This window comes from Scyliorhinus canicula, chromosome 1 (assembly GCF_902713615.1).
Source record: "Scyliorhinus canicula chromosome 1, sScyCan1.1, whole genome shotgun sequence".
Lineage (NCBI taxonomy): Eukaryota > Metazoa > Chordata > Chondrichthyes > Carcharhiniformes > Scyliorhinidae > Scyliorhinus > Scyliorhinus canicula.
The window spans coordinates 230,103,411-230,126,350 of NC_052146.1; the positions used below are offsets into that span (position 1 = coordinate 230,103,411).

Below are 22,940 nucleotides of genomic sequence, written 5' to 3' on the forward strand. Positions count from 1 at the left end.
TTCTGGACAAGCTGGAATTTCCCCAGGTGGAGGAAGCAGAGAGGCAGGAGTTGGAGGAGCCCCTGGGGCTGAGGGAGGTGCTGGATAGTATCAGGGGTATGAAGTCGGGGAAGGCCCCCAAACCGGATGGATACCCGGCGGAATTTTATAAGGAATTTGCGACAGACCTGGCACCACATCTGCTGGGCGCGTTTAATGAAGCACTGGAGAAGGGGGAGTTGCCGGAGACGATGACGCAGGCAGTAATTGAACTAATCCCGAAAAAGGGGAAGGACCCGGTGGAATGTGGGTCGTATAGGCCCATATCACTATGGAACACAGATGTGAAAGTATTGGCTAAGTTGTTGGCGGGGAGGATGGAGGATTGTGACCTGGGGGGTGGGTGCAGAAGATCAAACAAGCTTTCTAAAAGGGCAGGCAGTCTGTGAGTAACATAAGATGGATGTTGAATCCGTCTAGGGCTCAGGTACCGGAGGTGGGGTTGGTGTCCATGGACGCGGAGAAGGCATTTGATCGGGTGGTGTGGACGCGGAGAAGGCATTTGATCGGGTGGAGTGGCGGTACTTGTTCGAGGTTTTGGGAAAGTTTGAGCCGAGATTTGTGGAATGGGTACGTTATGTGGCACCAAGGGCGAGGGCTAATGATATAGGCTCACAAAGCTTTGACTTACACGGGATACGAGGCAGGGGTGCCCGTTGTCACCGCTGCTGTTTGCACTGGCCATAGAGCCATTGGCGATGGCTCTCAGGGGGTCGGCAAAGTGGCGGGAGATTATGAGAGGACAGGTAGCATCAGGTGTCACTCTTCTGCTGATGACCTCTTGCTGTATGTTTCGTTGGTGAGCATGCAAAGGATTATGGGCCTGCTGGGGTGGTTTGGAAGGTTCTCAGGGTACAAGCTGAATGTAGGGAAAAGCAAGGTATTCCCAGTGAATGAGCTGGCACAGCGGGCTAATTTAGTTTGGGGGGGGGGGGGAAATGCCATTTACGGCAGCGAGGGATAGGCTTAGGTATTCGGGGATTCAGGTAGCGAGGGAATGGATGGGGCTCCAAAAGTAGAACTAAATGAAGCTGGTGGAGGAGGATCTTAAGAGGTGGGATACACTGCACTTAACACTGGCAGGGCGGGTCCAAGGGTGAAAATGAATATTCAGCCGAGGTTGTTTATCTTTCAAGCACTCCCGATCTTTATACCAAAGGCCTTTTTTCGGAAAGTGGACGTGACCTTTTCTGACTTTGTATGGGTGGAGAAGACGCTGCTACAGAGGCAGCAAGGGGGGGGGGGGGGGGGGGGGGTGGCATTGCCAAGCTTGCTTCGTTATTATTGGGCGCCGAATGTGGACAAGGTGCAGCGGTGGTGGGAAGGAGATGGGGTAGAACGGGTTAGGATGGAGGAGGAATCTTGTAAGGGGTCTAGTTTGAGGGCTATGGTGATGGCAGCGTTACTAATGGCTCGGAGTAGGTATTCAAGGAGCCCGGTTATGCAGTCCACAGTGAAGATATGGAATCAGCTGAGGTATTTTAGGGTGGTAGGGATGTCGGTGCTAACGCCGCAGTGCGAGAATCATGGTTTGAGCCGGGAGGGGGCCCCCAAGGGGGAGTGAATTCAGGTATCTGCAGGTTAGGGACTTTGCGCGTAAAGTCTGGAGGGGATTCCCTAGGTTGTCGGGATACACCTTGCTAGCGCGACTGCTGCTTCTGGATGTGGAAGGGGAGGGAATAATTGGGGATGTATACAAATGGCTGGGGGAGCAGGGAGTCGAGCGGGTGGTGAAGATCAAGGAGAAATGGGAAGCGGAGTTGGGAGGGGAGATCAATTGGGGAGTATAGAGTGAGGCACTGCGTAGGATAAAGGGAGCGTCCTCTTGTGCAAGGATGAGCCTGATACAGTTTAAGGTGGTGCACAGGGTGCATGAGTCGGACGAGAATGAGTGGGTTCTTTCAGGAGGTAGCAGATGAGCGTGAGAGGTGTGGGTGGGGGCCAGCGAATCACATGCACGTTTTGCGGTTGCACAAAATTGGGAAGATTCTGGGCGGGAGTGTTCGCGGTCTTAGCCAGGATAGCGGAGGGGTTGGAGGACCCAGACCCTTTGGTGGTGATATTTGGGGTTTCAGAGAAGCCGGAGTTCATGGAGAGGAGGAAGGCCGATGTCTTGGCCTTCACCTCTCTGTTGCACGGCAGCGAATTTTGTTGGAGTGGCGGTCGGCATCACCACCCGTGGTAGTAGCTTGGTTGGGTGACTTGTACGACTTCCTGCGATTAGAGGAGATAAAGTATGAGTTAAGGGGCTCTTCAGCGGGTTTGGATGAAAGGTGAGAGATCTTTGTGACTGTGTTTGAGGAGCAGTTCGTCGTGGGGAGGTGAAAAAGGGAAAAAATCTGTACAGACTATAGTTGATTGTTGGGAAGTATGTTTCCCAGGGTGTTTCTTTGCTGTAACCATTTTGATACATGTTTGTATTAAATGCATTTAAAAAAAATAATCTACTCTGAAATGACCTGAAATGACTTGAAAACAGAACAGTGGATGCTGGAATAACTCAGGTCTGGCAGGATCTGTAAGGAGAGAAAGCAGAGTTAACATTGCATCCTTGACTTCCGGTTGCGGCTATGACTAGCTAAGCCGCACATTTGGAAGCTCCTGCAACAAAGGTGTTTTTGGGCCAATTGGAGGGCCCCAACGGCGCTGAAAAAACGAATCCCGGTGGGGGAAGGTCCCCTGAGGAGAACTAGACCGATTTTATGGTCGGTACCCGGAGTGGAGCGGCAAGAAAAACGGCAGCAGCTCCCCAAAAAAAGCGGGGGAAGAAAATCAAAATGGCGGCCGGCGGTGCACCGGAGGAGTGGAAGAAATGGGCGGAGGAGCAGCAGGCCGCTCTCCTCCGTTTTTTCACGGAGATGAAAGTGGAACTCTTAGAGTCCATGAACGCGACGGCCACCAGGTTGGTGGGAGCCCAGGCGATCCAAGAGGCGTCGATTAAAGATCTGCAGCAGGAGATGGCCGCGAGGGAGGAGGAGGCCACAGTCATCGGGGCAAAGGTGGAGGCGCACGAGGCACTCCACACGAAGTGGCAGAGCCGCTTCGAGGAGCTGGACACTCGGATGAGGAGGAAAAATTTGAGGATCCTGGGCCTGGAAGAAGGCCTGGAGGGGTCGGATCTCCCGGGATATGTGGCGGAGATGTTGAGCTCCCTGATGGGGGAAGGGGCCGGTCCGGCGCCCCTGGAATTGGAAGAGGCATACCGGGTCATGGCCAGGAGGCCTAGGGCAAACGAGCCCCCGAGGGCGGTGCTGGTGCGGTTCCAGCGGCTAAGTGATCGAGAGAAAGTCCTGAGGTGGGCTAAAAGGGAGAAAAGCAGCAAGTGGCAGAACTCGACGGTAAGGGTGTACCAGGACTGGAGTGCGGAGGTGGCAAAGCGGCGGGCCCGGTACAACCGGACAAAGGCGGTGCTACACGCGAAAAAGATCAAATTTGGAATGTTGCAACCGGCGCGCTTGTGGGTCACCTACAAGGACCAACATCATTATTTCGAGTCCCCAGAGGAGGCCTGGACCTTTGTACAAGAGGAAAAGTTGGACACGAACTAAAACCTGGGAGCACCGGCGGTCGTAGCCGCCGGGGGACTCTTGATTGTGCAAGTGGCCCTTTTCTTTTTCAGGCCAGGTCGGAACTGGGTAACAGTTTCGTGGAGTGTTTGGGGTGTTTTTTCTCGAACGGTTGACTTTTCTGAATATTTTGAAGGTTTCGAGTTGTTGGGTGTTTCTGTATATTTGTACTGTTGAAATCTCTATTGTGGGTCGTTGGCTTCTTATGGGGTGATTTCTCCCGTTTCCAATTTCCCTTAGTTATTTACCCCTCCTACCCTTTTTCTTTGGGTGCTTGGGGGGGTTTTTTGGTTCTTTTTTTTCTTTTCGGGTTATGGTTATCTGCGGTTATTTATACTGCTTGATGGAGGGTGATGGTTGGGCACGCGGTTAGTTGAGAGTTAGTTAATTATTTTGTTATTTAAGTATGTAGTTAAGTATTTATGTATTTAGTTGCCATTGGGTATTTGTATTTATATCGTTAAGTTGGGGAGACGGGACGGGGGGGAGCGGGTTGATTATGCGGGTCTTTCTCGGGGTTTTAAGGGGATCTTTCACGGGCGCAGATGGGGTGAACCGGGAGGAGTCGGAATGTGGCAGGAGCAGCCGGGTCAGCGGAGACCAGCTGACTCTCGGGAGTACGATGTGGGGTACATCGCGGCTAGGAGGGGTCCTAGCCAGGGGGGGGGGGGGGGGGGGGGGGGGGGGGGGGGGAAGGGGGGGGGACTGGGGGGGGACACCGGGTTGCTGCTAGAAAGACCAGGGACGAGAAGGGGAGAGCCGGGGGGGGGTGGGGGGGGGGGGGCCATCGCTATGGGAAGCGGGTCAGAAAAGAAGGGATGACCCGGGGCGAGCAAGGGACAAGACATGGCTAATCGACAGGGAGTAGGGACGGGTCGCTCTGCGACCCGATTGATCACGTGGAACGTAAGGGGGCTGAATGGGCCGGTCAAAAGATCAAGGGTCTTCTCACACCTGAAGGGACTGAAGGCTGATGTAGCAATGCTGCAGGAGACTCATTTGAGGGTAGCAGATCAGGTCCGCCTGAGAAGGGGGTGGGTGGGACAGGTGTTCCACTCAGGCTTGGATATCAAGAACCGGGGGGTGGCGATTTTGGTGGGAAAGAGAGTGTCGTTTGTGGCGGCAGAGGTGGTGGCAGATAAGGAGGGCAGGTACGTGATGGTGAGGGGTAGGCTGCAGGGAGAGAGTGTGGTACTGGTAAATGTGTATGCCCCGAACTGGGACGACGCGGGTTTTATGAGGCGCCTGCTGGGCCTCATCCCGGGACTGGAGGCAGGGGGCCTGATCATGGGAGGGGACTTTAATACGGTGTTAGACCCTGGGCTGGATAGATCGAGTTCCAGGACGAATAGGAGGCCGGCAGCGGCAGAGGTGTTAAGGGGGTTCATGGAGCAGATGGGAGGGGTAGACCCATGGAGATTTGGTAGGCCTAGGGCGAGGGAGTATTCTTTTTTCTCCCACGTCCACAGAGTGTACTCTAGGATCGATTTTTTCGTATTGAACAGGGGGCTGATGCCGAGAGTGCAGGACACGGAGTACTCGGCCATTGCGATATCGGACCATGCACCACATTGGGTGGACGTGGACATGGGGGAGGCGCGGGACCAACGCCCGTTGTGGCGCCTGGATGTAGGGCTGTTGGCGGACGAAGAGGTGTGCAGAAGGGTGAGAACGGGCATTGAGAACTATCTGGGTACGAATGACACAGGTGAGGTGCAGGTGGGGACGGTCTGGGAGGCCTTGAAAGCAGTGATTAGAGGAGAGCTGATCTCCATAAGGGCACACAGAGAGAGGAAGGAGAGGCAGGAAAGGGAGAGGCTGGTGGGGGGAGCTCCTAGAAGTAGATAGGAAATATGCGGCGGCGCCAGAGGAGGGGCTATTAAGGGAGCGGCGTAGCTTGCAGGCCAGGTTCGACCTACTGACCACTAGGAAGGCGGAAATGCAGTGGAGAAGGGCGCAGGGTGCGGCGTATGAGTACGGGGAAAAGGCGAGCAGGATGCTGGCACACCAGCTTCGTAAGCGAGATGCAGCCAGAGAGATTGGGGGAGTGAGAGAGAGGGGTGGGGATGTAGTGCAGAAGGGGCAAGAGGTGAATAGGGTCTTTAGGGACTTCTATAGGGAATTGTATAGGTCTGAACCGCCGAAGAGGAGAGGGGGAATGAAGAACTTTCTCGACAAATTGGGGTTCCCAAAGGTACAGGAGGAGCTGGTGGAAGGGTTGGGGGCGCCGATAGAGCTGCAGGAGCTAATTAAGGGGATAGGCCAGATGCAGGCGGGGAAGGCGCCGGGGCCGGATGGGTTCCCGGTGGAGTTTTACAGGAAATTTGTGGACTTGGTGGGTCCAGTGCTGGTGCGAGCCTTCAATGAGGCGCGCGAGGGGGGGGTTCTGCCTCCAACAATGTCGCAGGCCCTGATCTCCTTGATTTTGAAGCGGGACAAGGACCCGGTCCAGTGCGGGTCCTACAGGCCTATCTCCCTCTTAAATGTAGATGCCAAGCTGTTAGCAAAGGTCCTGGCAACCAGGATAGAGGACTGTGTGCCAGGGGTAGTCCATGAAGACCAGACGGGGTTCGTGAAGGGACGCCAACTTAACACAAATGTTCGGAGATTGTTAAATGTGATTATGATGCCAGCAGTGGAAGGGGAGGCGGAGATAGTGGTAGCGCTGGACGCGGAGAAGGCATTTGACAGGGTGGAGTGGGAATACTTGTGGGAGACGTTGGAAAGGTTTGGGTTTGGGGAGGGATTTATCAAGTGGGTAAAACTGCTCTATTCAGCTCCGATGGCAAGTGTGGTAACAAACGGGAGGAGGTCAGAATATTTTGGGCTCCATCGAGGTACTAGGCAGGGATGTCCCCTATCTCCCTTACTCTTTGCATTAGCGATTGAGCCGTTGGCGATGGCACTGAGGGGTTCAGGGGGGTGGAGAGGACTGACAAGGGGAGGGGAGGAACATCGGGTCTCGCTCTATGCGGATGATTTGTTGTTGTATGTGGCAGACCCGGAGGGGGGAATGCCGGAGGTAATGGGGATACTAGCGGAGTTCGGGGATTTTTCGGGATATAAATTAAATCTGGGGAAAAGTGAGGTCTTTGTAATACACCCGGGAGACCAAGGGGAGGGAATTGGGAGGCTCCCCTTCAAAAGAGCAGTTAAAAGTTTTAGGTATTTGGGGGTGCAGGTGGCAAAGAACTGGGGGACCCTACACAAGTTGAACTTTTCCAGACTGGTGGAGCAGATGGAGGAGGAGTTTAAGAGGTGGGACATGGTGCCGCTGTCGCTAGCAGGGAGGGTGCAGTCAGTTAAAATGACGGTCCTCCCGAGGTTCTTGTTTTTGTTCCAGTGTCTGCCCATCTTCCTCCCCAGGGCCTTTTTCAAGAAGGTAACGAGTAGTATCATGGGGTATGTGTGGGCACATGGTACCCGAGAGTTAGAAGGGTCTTTTGGAGCGGAGTAGGGATAGTGGAGGGCTGGCGTTACCCAACCTTTCCGGATATTACTGGGCGGCAAATACATCGATGGTACGAAAGTGGATGATGGAAGGGGAGGGGGCAGCCTGGAAGCGCATGGAGAGGGCGTCCTGCGGCAACATAAGCTTAGGGGCGCTGGTAACGGCACCATGGCCGCTCCCTCCCACGAGGTATACCACGAGCCCGGTGGTGGCGGCCACCCTCAAGATCTGGGGGCAGTGGAGGCGACACAGGGGGGAAGTGGGAGGTCTGATAGGGGCACCACTAAGAGGGAACCACAGATTTGCGCCGGGAAACACAGGAGGGGGATTCCAGAGCTGGCAGAGGGCGGGTATTAGACAACTGAGGGACTTGTTTATAGAGGGGAGGTTTGCGAGCCTGGGAGAGCTGGAGGAGAAATTTGGGCTCCCCCCGGGGAACACGTTCAGGTACCTCCAAGTGAAGGCATTTGCCAGACGACAGGTAGCGGGGTTCCCCGCGCTCCCCGACAGGGGGGTGAGTGAGAGGGTGCTATCAGGGGTCTGGGTCGGGGAGGGGAAGATCTCGGACATCTATAAGATTATGCAGGAGGTGGAGGAGGTACCAGTAGAGGAGCTGAAAGATAAGTGGGAGTTAGAGCTGGGGGAACAGATAGAGGACGGGACATGGGCAGACGCCCTGGAGAGGGTTAACTCGTCGTCGTCATGTGCGCGACTAAGTCTCATTCAATTTAAGGTACTGCATAGAGCCCACATGACGGGGACAAGGATGAGTCGGTTTTTCGGGGGTGAAGACAGGTGTATTAGATGTTCGGGAAGCCCTGCGAATCATGCACATATGTTTTGGGCATGTCCGGCACTGGAGGAGTTCTGGAAGGGGGTGGCAGGGACGGTGTCGAGAGTGGTGGGGTCCAGGGTCAAGCCAGGATGGGGACTTGCGATCTTCGGGGTTGGGGTGGAACCGGGGGTACAGGAGGCGAGGGAGGCTGGAATATTAGCCTTTGCGTCCTTGGTGGCTCGGAGGAGGATCCTGATTCAGTGGAGGGACGAAAGGCCTCCGAGTGTTAACACCTGGTTAAACGACATGGCAAACTTCATCCAATTGGAAAGGATCAAATTCGCCCTGAGAGGGTCGGTGCAGGGGTTTTCCAGGCGATGGCAACCCTTCCTAGACCTCTTGGATCAGAGATAGAAACTGAGGCCATGACAGCAGCAACCCGGGAGGGGAGGGGAGGGCGGGAGGGGGGGAAAACGACGAAGGAAGTACGGTAGCGGCGGTGGCACGGGCAAGGCCTGCCCGAGGACGCTGCTAGAAATGATAAGTTGGTCTGACTGTCGGTTCGCCGGCGGGGGGGGGGGGGGGGGGAGGGGGGGATGCGCGGGTAGGGGGGGGGGGGGGATTCTTTTTCTTTTTCTTGTTAAGTAGGGGGGTTTGACTTTGTTTTGTTATAATTTAAATGTAAATGTAGGGGGGGTTAAAATGTTTGTATTTTGAAAAATTCAATAAAAATTATTTTAAAAAAAAAAACATTGCATCCTTGAGAAAAAGCAAAGTTAACCTTGCGTCCTTTTGGCTCCTTGTCAGAACTGAAGAGAAGGAGAATGGGTTAAGATTTTAAATCCAGGTCCACTCTTCCATCACGCTCAATTCCCCATCCCTTCCAATTGCAGAAGGTGCAACACCTGCCCTTTTACCTCCTCCTCATTCAAGGCCCCAAATACTTCTTTCAGGTTGGCAGCATTTCACTTGCACTTCCTTCAATTTGGTCTATTGTATTCACTGCTCCAAATGCAGTCTCCTCTACATTGTGGAGACCAAACGCAGACTGGATAACCACTACGCGGAACATCTTCACTCAGTCCACAAGCATGGACGGCACGGTAGCACAGTGGTTAGCACTATTGTTTCACAGCGCCAGGGTCTCAGGTTTGATACCCCACTTGCATCACTGCCTGAGCGTAGTCAGCACGTTTTCCTCGTGTCTGCGTGGGTTTCCTCCAGTTTCCTCCAACAAGTCCTGATGGATGTGCTGTGGTAATTTGGACATTCCTGAATTCTCCCTTGGTGTACTCGAACAGACGCCGGAGTGTGGCGACTGGGGGCTTTTCACACTACCTACACTGTTTGTGTAAGCCTACTTGTGATAATAAAGGTTATTATTATGACCTCAACCTTCCAGTTGCTTGCCATTTTAAGTCAGCACCTTGTTCTCATGCCCACGTCAGTCCTTGGCCTGCTGCAATGCTTCAGGCAGCATGTTAGCACAGTTGCTTCACAGCTCCAAGATCCCAGGTTCGAACTCCCGCTTGGGTCACTGTCTGTGCGGAGTCTGCACGTTCTCGCTTTGGGTGCGTGGGTTTCCTCTGGGTGCTCCAGTTTCCTCCCACAGAATAACGATGCGCATGTTAGGTGGATTGGCTATGCTAAAAATTGCCCTTTGTATCCAAAAAGGTTGGGTGGGTTTACTGGGATAGGTTGGAAGTGTGGCCTTAAATGGGGTGCTCTTTCCAAGAGGCGGTGCAGACTCGATGGGCAGAATGGCCATCTGTACAGAAGGCCTTCTGCACTGTAAATTCTATGACCCAGTGAAGCCTGGCGCAAGCTGGAGGAGCAGCCTAATTTTCCAGGCACGTTGCAGCATTTGGGTTTGGCTGCTTCAGTCTGACCTTTCTCCTCCATCTTTAACTGCCCCCCTCTTTGTAAATATCCCATACATGTATTTATTTAATGCAAAAATCCTCCTCCCCCACCAGGCCATCTGTCTTTGTTTCTTAAAATTGCTACATTTTGTTTCAATCACTCATGGCTACACTTAATATCCAACACATTCTCCCTCTAATTCTGAAGAGCCAAAAGGACTTGAAAAAACTCTTTCTTTCCTTACAGATGCTGCCAAATCTGCTGAGTTTTTCCAGGACTCCTCTGTTCTTATTTCAGATTCCAGCATCCACAGCATTTTGCTTATTTTAAAAATGTGGAATGTTTTCAGAAATGAGAAATTTGACATTCCAAAATATATCCTTGTTTCAGGGTCAGAGGGGTTATACAGCAATAATTATGAATTTGGCATACCGCTCAAAACCCAGTTACAACTCATTCAGCAACTTACAAAGGGTTTTTATGGGAGATCCGTGTAAAATTGTCAGGTCAGAGATTTCTAATTGATTGGAATCTCCAGGAACCTCAACAGTGTACCCAATGGAGAAGTGTAGAATAATTGTTGTGGTTTAACTGCACATTTGTGCAAAGGCAGAGGAGGAAGTGCATTTAACTGGTCTGCTAAAGTCCAAATGATATAATTGGAATTAATTGCCCAAATATTTTCTGATGTCGAAGTCATCAGTCAGAGCCTGAATATCAGACTTTAAGAATTGCACCCACAGTTAATTATGTACATCACACATGTAGCAAGGACTCTTGGTAGTTCATTCTTAATAGAAAAAGTAGTTAGCAATATGACAAACACATGGATGATTCCTGCATACCAACAACAATATTCTACAGCCAGTTCCGCTTGGGAAGCTGCACCTTAGGATGCTGCAAACTCAGATACAAAGACATTGTGAAAGCCAAAAGACTGCAAGTTGGACCCCATTTTATGGGGAAAAACCCCACATAGACTTCACCATTTGAATCTATCATCAAGCAATCTCAATATTTATAGAGAACAGATTCTCTATAGAAACAAGCAGGCTACAAACACAGTGCCTCTTCATCCACCCTTCCAACAGGACTTCATATGTAATATTTGCAATTGGATCTGCAAGAGCCATGCAGGTTTGAAATGTTAACTCTTTCTCTCTCCTCATATGCTGGCAGACCTGCTGAAGTTTTCTCGCATTTCCTGTTTTTATTACCGCAGATCAAGATTTGGTTATTATACAAGACCACATCGGCCTAGGTGATGAACAATTGGTCTCCTTCAAAGCAACTGGAGAATGTTAACTAACATTATTCCAAAGTAAAAATTGTACTTGTGCACCCCGGCACATGAAAATCACCAATTGCAGAGGTTCACACTCAACCCCCACTATTAACGCTGGAAAAATCACAAATCACGAGTATTTTTATGATATGCATGCACAGAACATGCTCAGTGCAAAAGCAAACTTTTTTCACCAGTTTGTTTCATTTGATCTGAATATATTTCAACAATAAATAAATAAAAATACCCAGCATGATCATAGTACATTTGTTCCCCTCTCCACTACATGAAAAAATATCTCAATGCACTGGTGCCCAAATTTAGATTGGGACATCCCAATCAGGCAACACAGTAGTTAGCACTGTTTTTTCACAGCTCCAGGGTCCCAGATTCGATTCCTGGCTTGGGCACTGTCTGTGCATTCTCCCCATGTCTGCATGGGTTTCCTCCGGGTGCTTCAGTTTCCTCTCTCAGTCCAAAGATGTGCAGGTTAGGTGGATTGGCTAAATTGCCCCTTAGTTTCCAAAAAACATTAGGGTGGGTTACTGGGATAGGGTGGAGGCTTAAGTAGGGTGCTCTTTTCAATGGCTGGTGCAAACTCGATGGGCCAAATGGCCTCCTTCTGCATCGTAAATTCTGTGATGTGGAGATGCTGGCGTTGGACTGGGGTGAGCACAGTAAGAAGTCTAACAACACCAGGTTAAAGTCCAACAGGTTTGTTTCAAACACTAGCTTTCAAAGCAGTACTCCGAAAGCTAGTGTTTGAAACAAACCTGTTGGACTTTAACCTAGTGTTGTAAGACTTCTTACTGTAAATTATATGATTCTATAATCAGGTATGTAAATTAGACTTCAACATACATTTTTCTTCATTAGTGTGCAAGTTTCTGTAATAACAGCAATCGACAAATTTCTCGGCAAGTTCATCAAATATTTCGGAGGAGTTTCAAAATTTTTTTTAAAACTGTCCTTTAAACAATTGTTAATGCTTCCTAAAGATAAAGTATACTAACCCTGTGTTTAGTAGCGCAGTCATTGATTCGGGAGACAGATCTCCGCCACTGGACATCAAAAGTCTGTAGTTATAAAGTACTTGGATCAAAAAATTGAAATAAGAGGTTTGATTTCCGACGTAAATAAGATAGGCGCGCAAGTGTCGCTATTCAAACATGTAAAAACAAAGCCGGTTGGGCTGCCCACGTTACAAAGATCTGCTCAACTGCAAAACATGTTTAAAAGTACACAGGGCGTGTACAAATTAATAATTCTAAATACGATCAAAAGTTAAAGGTACTGTCCCCAAATCGATACATTTACAGCCGGGAGCATTAAATCGCATTTTTGAAGCTTCACAAGTGTTTTGTGCTCATTACGCGGCTGTTCATCATTTAGAACGGTGCCACACGGCAATTTAAATAGGTCGGGAACGGAATAATACATTCAAACTGTGTTTACTTTCTTATTTGGGGTACAAAGCCGAGGGATGAAGAGGCTGAGGCCTAATCATATACTCCCCAGGTCCAGTTAGTTGGCTTTCCAGGACTTGTGCAGGAAGCAGACGGGCGGGTCTCCATGGAGAGGCCGGGCCCACGATAGAAAGAGGAGACTTTAGGCCAAGGCTGGAAGCGCTCTGTCTGAGAGCAACAGCCGGAAATCTACCCGCTCCACAGAACTATCACTTACGCTGACATTTCTTTCATCGCCTCACGGAACACGACTCCCTTTCCGTGTTTATCGATTTACTCTTTCTTTTCCAGCAATGTCCAGTCAGTTACTCTTTCACCACCTCCCCTGAAACCTCATAAATACCGAACCCACCACCAACATGGCGGCCCAGCAGCCCCGGCAGACATCGCGCGCCGCGCGCTCCTGCCGCCCTCCGTCATTCCGCACAGCCTCGCCTGCCACATCGCGTCATTCCGCACAGGGCGCGACATTTTGCTCAGTGCCGACATCGCGTCATTCCGAACAGTGCACGTGCCTTCCGTTATTCCGAACGGGGCGCGCTCTCAAATCTTCAGTCCGCTCAGTAACAGTAAGAAGTCTTACAACACCAGGTTAAAGTCCAACAGGTTTGTTTTGAATCACTAGCTTTCGGAGCACTGCTCCTTCCTCAGGTGAATGGTTCAGTGCTCCGAAAGCTCGTGTTTGAAACAAACCTGTTGGACTTTAACCTGGTGTTGTAAGACTTCTTACTGTGCTCACCCCAGTCCAACGCCTGCATCTCCACATCAGTGACAGTGGGAGCTCATGAGTCTGACAACGACTGTGCAAATGGGGAATTGCTATTTGCAGAAAGTCTTTCATCATTTAAAAAAAAGTGAATTAACATCCTGGGTTTCCTGCCGTGGCCCAATTGTCACTTTTGAGTCAGAAGGTTGTGGGGTGTCATGTCTCATACCAGAGACTTAAAGACAAAATGTTGGCTGACACCTCAATGCGGTACTGAGCGAGAGCTACATTGGAGGCACTGTTCTTGTATTGTGAGTTTCGTCTGCAGTTGATTTAAAAGATCTTGTGCCACTGTGTGAAGGAGACCTGGTGAGTTGTCCTGCCGAACATAATTGTAAAAAGTTCTCTGATCATTTTGTTGTTTGTGGGATTTTTAATGTGTTCACATTGACTGCCACATGTGTGCCATAAGGACGCTTCAAAAGTATTTGATTGATAGGGGAATACTTTGGATTGTCCTGAGGCTGTGTGTGGTGAATCACAGGAGCGTAATTCACACTGTATTACACATGTTGTACTATGTCTCTGAAAGCTCGGCACACGAGCAGTTGCGCTGCTCTGTGGGAGATGCACTGGGAGTGTACAGGAGTTTGTACTGGGCTCCACCCTTGGCTCCACCCACATCTCCTCCCCCTAACCGGAAGTATAAAGGTTGATGCTGAGAGCCTGCCTGCCAGTTCATCTGGAGTTCATCTTGTCACAGGCAAGCTCTGTTGTAAGACGATTAAAACCACTGTTCACTTCTAACCCTGTGTCGTGTGAATTGATGGTCTCATCACTGTGAAAGGCTAAATAAATGTGAGTGCTTGCTTTCTTTTTAACTCACCTGATGAAGGAGCTGTGCTCAGAAAACCTGTTGGACTTTAACCTGGTGTTGTAAGACTTCTGCCCACCCCAGTCCAATGCCTTTATCTCCACATAATTTTTAGTGAAGAACATAGGACAGGAGCAGGTCATTCAACTCCTTAAACCTTTTCCATCATTGAGGTGGATCACTACCTCAGCTCCGTATCCCTGTTATCCTTACCGAATAAAGGTGATCTTGCTTTCAGTCTAGGAAGGTCTAATTGTTTCAGTATCCACGATCTCCGGGCCAGGATTGAACCCGGGTCCTCAGCACCGAGACAGCAGTGCAAAACAATGCACCCTTTTCACGTTTTAAATACTTTGATCAGACATCTTTAAAAAATTTAATCTGGAGGGAATGCGAGTATATGCAACTTGTCCTCGTATTTTAACCATCTAAACTGCAGTCAGATGCTGGTGAATTTGCAATGCGACATATGAACAGAAATAGGCCATTTGGTCCAGAAAGTCTGCTCTTCCATTCAGTGAGATTTTGACTGATCTGATGTGTTAATCCTGCAACTCCTGATTCCCTTGCTAATTAAACATATGTAACTCAGCCTTGAACATATTTAACAACCCAGCCCTCCGCAGTAAAGAATTCCACAGATTTGTTACCTTCAGAGAAATTCCTCCTCATCCCTGTCTTAAATATGTCCTTCTGAACCAAAATAAATGCAGTACTCCACCTGAGGTCTGATCAAGGTTTTCTACCACTGAGGCACAGTTTCCTCCCCTGCAGCCCCCTTGAGATAAAGGCCTTCTTGATTGCTTGCTGGACCTGCCTATTAACTTTAAATGATTTGAGTACATGGATTTCACTGCTCCTCCCCTCCGCAGTTCCTAGTTTCTCAATATTAACCTTAACTTAACTTTCTTGGGCCCAAAAAGAATGACTTCACACTTGCCAACTTAAACTTTATATTTTATTTCCTCTAGTTTTGTCCACTAACTTTGCAGGTCCACCATTGCTGCCTTTTCACCGCCAAATTATTTTCCTGTTCACTGAAAGATCATTTGAAGAACAAGAATGTCTCCAAAATCCTCTTAAACAAACAGACTTTCCAATCTACCTTCCCCTTCACCCTCTTCTCACCCATGTCTACTGCTTCAGCTTTCTCTAACCTTGCCTCTGCGCTGTCCTTTCCCTTGAGCACCAATCTATTTCCCCTTCCCACACTGTCATAAACATAACCCTTGCTTAAAGGTGCTGCTACGTTTTGGCATTTTACCCAGCTCAGTTTCTCATCGCCTCAACTAATGTTTTTCAGTTCTGTGATCAGTACCTTAATGAAGCTGTCTCTATACTCTGGCTCTCCCTCTTGTGTTTCATCACCACTCAAAAATCTACTATTCGCTCTTCCATTATCTCTGACTTTTGCATGCTTCCGACCGTTGTTCTTTCCATTGAAATTCTTATAACTTTGTTCCCACCAGTCTTACTGCTCCCTGTGTGAAACTGTCCAATCGGGCTTCACCCTTACCAAAAAAACTGAAAAACAATCGCTCCAAACCCCCACCTAGAATACCACCCCCAGGCCACACTCCCACGTCAGTTTTACCTCCTCCACTGAGGCCTCCCCCACTTGATTAACTCCCCATAAATACCAGAGACCCTACCGTGCCCTATCTCCTCCTCAGACACAATCTTTGCAAGCAACAAAACCTTGGAAATGCGGTCAGCTCCTTCCTCACAAAGTCCCTGATTTTCAGATACCGAAATCCATTGGCAACTGAAAATTCTCCACCAACTCTCCCAACTCACAAAATCTGTTTTCCACCAACAAATCTCTGAGCCTCTCTATCCCCTCCCGCTCTCATGCCTTGAATCCAACCATGCTGGAATAAATCTATGATTACCACAAATCAACACCCACAGCAACATTTTAAAATTGCACTGATTCCAGGCTCCAGCTATGCAACCACCACTGAGCTCATGGAGTATTTAATTGGCGAGAATGGAAAAGGTGGCAACATCAGTGCCCTCAAATGCATCCCTCTACACAAAGCCTCCTCCATCAGTTCCCATACCAATCCTTCCTCCATGACCCACTTCCGAACCTTCCCCACGTTTGCCGCCCAGTAATAATGTAACAAATTCTGCAAAGCAAACCCTCCCCTCCGCCTGTCCCTCTAATCGAAGGCAACTCACCCATCAATATAAAATCTGAAATCAACTGATTTAAACTCCCAAAAAAAGACTTGGACACAAAAATCGGGAGATTCTGAAAGACTATCAGAAGCTTTGTTAGAACTGTCAACTTCACCATCTGAACCCTTCCTGCCAATGAAAGCGGAAGAACATCCCACCTTTTGAAGTCCTCCTTCACCTCCTCTACCAAATTAGCCAAATTCAATTTATGTAACTGAGCTCAACTATGAGCCACCCTTATTCCCAGATGTCAAAGACTTGATTTGACCAGCCAAAATGGCAACTTCGCCAAACTGCTCCCCTGCATCCGAGCATTGACCAGAAACACCTCGCTCTTTCCCACATTAAGCTTGTACTCTGAAAATGCCCCAAACTCTCTGTCAATACCCCCATAATCATATCCATGCTATCCATCAGATCCGTGACATTCATTTGCATACAGGGACAGTTGATGCTTCAACTCCCCTCTCTCTCTACCTCCGCCCCATTGACATCCTAAGCGCCATTGCCAATGAGTCAATCACAAGTGCAAAAAGCAAGGGGGATAGTGGACACCCCTGCCTCGTTCCCTGATGCCAACAGAAAAACCCAAACTTGCATTATTCATGCATATGCTAGTCGTGGGAGCTCTGTATGACATCTTAACCCAAACCACCAACCCCGGCCGAAAACCAAACCTCCCCAACATTTCAAACAGGTAGTCCCACTCAACCCGGTCAAACACCTTCTCCACGTCCATCAATATTATCACCTCCGTTTCCTGACCCCTCGGGGCATCACCACCATATTTAATAACCGTCTAACATTTGATGACAACTGTCGCCCCTTCACTAACCCCGTTTGGTCCTCACCTATCACTCCGGCACACAACCCTCCAAGCGCATTGCCAGCATCTTGGCTAACAACTTTGCATTTATAATCAGAAGCGATATTGGATGATACAACTCGCACTCCTCTGGATCCTGATCCTTCTTTAAAATAAGCAAAATTGATGCTTGTGCCAACGTGGGCAGGAGCTCTCCCTTATTAACCAAATCATTAAATATTTCCACTAAGAGAGGCCCCAACTCTGTCGTGAGCTTTTTATAAAATTCTGCTGGGAATCCATCTGGACCCAGGGCCTTCCCAGACTTTGAACCTCTTAGTTCATTTCGTCCTGGGAAACCAATTGCTCTCAACATGCAACATCTCACCATATGGGATAGGGGCCTTATTATCCCATAAGATGAAGGACGGATCAGAATGGCCAATTGCCTTTGCCTTGAGGACCCTCTAAGGTGGAGCAAAATTATGCCCAAAAGGAAAAGGAGGGACTGACATCATCCATGGTGTTTAAAAAGTTCCACCAGGCAGCACGGCGGCGAAGTGTGTAGCACTGCTGCCTCACTGCGCTGAGGTCCCAGGTTCGATCCAGGCTCAGGGTCACTGTCTGTGTGGAGTTTGCACATTCTCCCTGTGTTTACGTGGGTTTTGCCCCCACAACCTGTAGCCACCGAAGTTGGCCATTCCCTCAATACAAAATGGAGGAACGCAAAGCTTGCAGGGTAAAATGGACAAAGTTTGCAGCACAAGCAGGCTGCAACAAGCCAATGTATATTCTGTCTGCTAAGAGAGCAGACAGCACCAAAACATACGTTCCGCATACTAATGAGGCAATCTCCGGGACAGTTAACATGGTAATGGAACGATCCCAGGAACAATGGACACAAATAGGGAAGTGATTGCAACATTGTATAGGATACCAGACACCCCGGCACCAGCGGGGTTCGAAGACAAAGCACCTGAAGGCCCGCCCAGTAGCCGAGGGACAACCTCAGTATTGGGGGGATACAAACAAATCGATAGGGAAGAGACCCAATCAATCCCCAGCAGATAGAGGGTCCGCCCAAAAGGGCGCGAAGCCCTAGGACCTATAAAAGACAGGTCCCAAACTTAGTTCGTTCTTCTTGACCAGCCCTCCTCTCTTGACCAGCCCTCTCGACCAGCCTTTTACCGAAGAGGACCTTGACCCAGAGAGAGGAGAGGTTTGGGACAGCAGCCGCCAGCACGTAAGTGTCTCGCAACGATCGCTACCAGAGATAGACACTCCTGACCCCTTTTTAACCCGTACCAACCTGAAGTCTGCGGACCCAGTGCAGAGCAAGAGGCCTTGTCCCCTGATCCGGCAGTTCCTTTAAGATAAGTATTGGTTTATTTAGTGGTAGGAATAATTTAGTCATCTTAGCGTGTGCATGAGTAGATTATAATTGTATTATAATAAACTCATTTGTTTGAACTTACTAATTGGTGTATGGTTTTATTGCTTTGAACTTGACCTTGAAACTTGTGGCGGTATCTTAACGATACCTGGCGACTCCAAAGCTAACGAACGAAACAGAGCCAAATTGAGTGTTGAGCACACTCACCCAGAACGAGCAACAAACCAAAGATGTACAGGATAGGTGGATTGGCTATGCTAAATCGCCCCTTAATTGGAAAAAATGAATTGGGTACTCTAAATTTATTTTTAAAAAGTTCCACCAATGTGTTGACGGACGGCAATCCATCATAGTATCTGACCATAAGTTGCTATTTGGCCTTTTGAGAGAGGATAAGTCAATAGCCCTAATTGCTTCTGCAGGATGCAACTTTGGGCCTTACTGCTAGCAACCTACAGCTACTCTTTCCAACATAGGCCAGGCACCCAAATCTCCAATATGGATGCATTGAGTTGACTCCCCTTGCCAAAGCAGGTTGCGCCACCGCCAGTACCCCAATAAATCATCTTGGCGCAATGGTCTTGGACACCTTGCCGGTGTCATATGGACATATACAAAATTGGACAAAGCGAGTACCGTATTATCCAAGGTGAAACGGAAGATACCAACAGGTTAGCTCCACGAGAAGTCTGAACAGTACAAATGAAAAATGAAATGAAAAATCGCTTATTGTCACAAGTAGGCTTCAAATGAAGTTACTGTGAAAAGCCCCGAGTCGCCACATTCCGGTGCCTGTTTGGGTGGCTGGTATGGGAATTGAACCGTGCTGCTGGCCTGCCTTGGTCTGATTTAAAGGCAGCTCTTTAGCCCTGTGCTAAACCAGCCCAGCAGGGATGAACTAATCGGCAAAGAGGAGTATCCTTTGGGGCTCTCGAGTCATCGTTCTGACCCCAGCAAGTGAACCCCTCTTAAAGAATTACACAGCGCCCATCCAGGCCAAACAATGATGAAGACACTGGCTCACAGTTATACCTGGTGGCCAGGAATCAACAAAACTGTTGAGGAAGTGGTACGGCACTGCATTCCCTGCCAGACTCAACAATCATTACCTCCTTCGGTCAATCTCCATCCCTGGGAGTAGCTGGGTCACCCATGCACCAGAGTGCACGTCGATTATGCAGGTCCTTTCTTGGGTAGGATGTTTCTTGTCTTGGTAGACGCTCATTCCAAATGGCTATCCATAAAAGAGATGGGAACTACGACCCTATGGCTGCTACTGTGGATGACTTACACCAGGTCTTCGCCATATACGGCCTTCCAGAAGCCATTCTGTCCGATAATGGTACCGCTTTTACTGGGGACAATTTCCAATGCTTTGTTCAGACAAACTGAGTTTGGCATACAAGGACAGCCTCATATTATAATAATGATCTTTATTAATGTCACAAGTAAGCTTACATTAAACGGCAATGAAGTTACTGTGAAAATCACCTATTTGCCACATTACGGCGCCTGTTCGGTTCATTGAGGGAGAATTCAGAATGTCCAATTCACCTAACAGCACTTTCGGGATCTGCATCCAATAAGTTGGCAGAAAGGGCCGTGCCAACTTTTAAAAACTGCTGTGAGGAAGCGATCAGACCGGCCATTATGTCATCAGCTGGCCAACTTCTACTCCCCTGCAACACAACTATCCATGCTACCAGTGGGGTTCACACCTGCTGCATTGCTTATAGGCTGCCACCAAAGAACTTGTTTGGACTTGATAATACCAAAATTGGCTGGTTAGGTGGAGGCACATAGGTCCTCGCAGAAAAATCGACATACCTCACAAAAGGGTGATAGATTATTCCAGGTGGGTGACCTGATTCTAGTTCAGAATTTCGCCTCCCAATTTGGTTCGCTGGTCTGATCATGTCCCAATCAGGACCTGTATCATATGTGGTAAGTGTCAATGGCAGATTGTGTGGAAACATTGTGACCATGTGAGGAGCCGGGGATGGAATCTCCCATTCCGGATCAGCTGGGTTCCACCTGCGCTCCTGTTACTGTTCCAGAGCAGAGGGAGCCAGGAATTTCAGTCACCCCACCAGCGGTGCAGGTCTGAGCTGACTAGGTGAACAGCCCTACAGAAAAGGTAAAGTCACCGGAATTGTCATTTTCTGCACTACCTCGGAGACAGGAGAGCTGGCTGGGGAACTAAGGTTCGCGAGGACTCAAAGGTCCCCGGACAAACAGAATGTGATAGATTGTTTTCCCTTTTGTCTGTCGACCTTGTAAATAGCATTTGTATTTAGCTTACTTTGTGAAATGTAATGAGGGACCTGGTGGAGGGGGACGTGGTAGCGTTTCTCTTTTAAGGGGACAGGCTTTACGGTCCACGTGACCAATCGTTCGGGAATACGCGAGTCCCGACCAGGAGAGCGAAAATGCAGGGACGGGGATAGGGGCCCAGGTAGTGTGGACTCCGGTGCTGGAGAGTTCAGACCTGTCCAGCATTCCTCTGTGCCTGGATATAGTTGCCTTTGCCAACTGCTAATGAACCCCTTTTAGTTGTTAATGTCTCCAGTGTATTGTCTCGAGTCACCACAGAGATTGCCTGGCAGCTGCTACTTTTGGACATTGAACCCTCCCTCCCTGCCTCGCATCCTCTCCTCTCGCCTCCTTTCCCTATTTGCAGAAATACAATAGAACCGCTGTATTAAAGTGAAAAAATATACTTTATCATGAGAAATTTGGAAAAGTTGAAGTAGTTTTTCTTTTTTTCTTTATTTTTTAAAAGAAATTTAGAGTACCCAATTTTTTTTTCCAATTAAGGGGCAATTTTAGTGTGGCCAATCCCCCTACCCTGCACATCTTTGGTTTGTGGGGGTGAGACCGACGTAGACACGGGGAGAATGTGCAAACTCCACACGGACAGGGACCCGGGTCTGGATCGAACCTGGGTCCTTGGCGCCGTGAGGCAGCAGTGCTAACCACTGCACCACTGTGCCACCCAAGTTGAAGTAGTTTATAAATGAAACATCATTCTGCAGATGCTAATGTTAAATATTAAGATGGTATCAAAGTTTTGTATTTATAACATTTTTGTTAATAAATGTTTTCCATTAAACTATACAAAACATCTGTCTTATTGAAACATCAAAACACAGCATTTAAATAAGACAATTATAAACGAATAACATAATTGAAGTAAGCAAGGCAAAAATATAATAATGATAAGCACAAATTTTTTAAAAATCAGATGTTACAAGGACAGTAAGAGTTAAAAGCAAAAGCTCTGGGGCACTTTGTCTATCTTATGACCGGGCCAGAAGAGTAACAGTATTTGATGATCCCTTCTGCAGGACTGTAAGGAGACAATGTTATTTACATTTTGTCCTCCTTCAAGAATCTCCATTGTTCGTAGTCCGAAAAGCTCTGGCTTTTCTTTCCAACTAAATTTTCAGTTGTCATAGTCAAGTCGTCAAGTTAAAACATATCAACAGTTTTTGAAACCTACCACATGAGAAGTTGTACAATAATATGGTGCAGATTTAAATAGTTTCTCAGATTTGAAACAAAAAACAAAACCTACGTTCACTTAAAAATATTTTTTGATCCCTTGCATGAACTTGCCTCCATCCTTCCCCATAAGGTATCCAATTCCTTATACCATCCCAACACCTTCTCCACATTGGCCGCCCATTATACATGAGGAAATTGGGTAGTGCCAAGCCCCTCTGGAGGTGCACCCTGCAAATTCTTGGTGCCTTAATGTGGTGAATGTACTTCATGTAATTCACACTGTATAGTATTATGTCCTTGTGGGCTCTGTCTGTGAACCGTTGCGCGGCTCTGCCCACAAGGGGAGATGAGGAGCTTGTACAGGGCTCCACCCACGGCTCCGCCCACAGCTCCGCCCATGGCCCCTCCCACTACCAGAAATATAAAGTGCTGTAGCCTTGCGAGCCTGCCCTCAGTTCTTCTGGTCGCAGGCAGACTCAGTTGTAAGTCTATTAAAACCACAGTTTACTTACAATCGTGTCTCGAGTGAATTGATGGTCACATCAATTTAATAGACTTAAGAAAACTACTATGGAATCAGCCCTCAAACCTCATCGACTAGAACTCGACCCGCAGGCTGCAGAGGCGAAGGAGATCTTTCTACACTGGCTTCGGTGTTTCAAGGCCTACCTGGCTGCATCGACCACCTCCGAGACTACAGAGGAGCAGAAACTCAGCCGACTGCACGCACGAGTGAGCCATCACATCTCTACGTAACGCAACTGTACCGAATCGTATACCGAGGCCCTCGCCATGCTCGACCAATTATACGTGCGGCCGGTGAATGAGGTCTACGTGCAACACATTTTCGCTACCCGCTGCCAGCGCCCCGCAGAGTCGCTAGAGAACTTCCTGCGTGACTTAAAAGCTCTTGCTTGGGACTGCAACTTTCAGGCTGTAACTGCCTCCCAGCATATGGAACTCGCTGTCCGTGATGTGTACGTTGCAGGGGTCTGGTCTAACTATGTGTGCCAGCGACTACTCGAA

The 22,940-nt window shown here is 48.8% G+C and overlaps 1 protein-coding gene across 2 annotated transcripts in view; it reads right to left on the reverse strand.

Annotated features, from left to right (window-relative positions):
• papolg (poly(A) polymerase gamma) overlaps positions 1-12,843 on the reverse strand; it is a 54,981-nt gene extending 42,138 nt beyond the window's left edge. For both annotated transcript variants that reach the window (XM_038809191.1, XM_038809181.1), the window contains exons 1-2: positions 12,663-12,843; positions 11,993-12,055 (exon numbers count right to left, since the gene is read on the reverse strand). In XM_038809191.1, coding sequence (XP_038665119.1) covers positions 11,993-12,055; positions 12,663-12,679 — 80 coding nt within the window. In that variant the 5' untranslated portion in view covers positions 12,680-12,843. The remainder of the gene's footprint in view (positions 1-11,992; positions 12,056-12,662) is intronic.
• Positions 12,844-22,940: the final 10,097 nt, after the last annotated feature.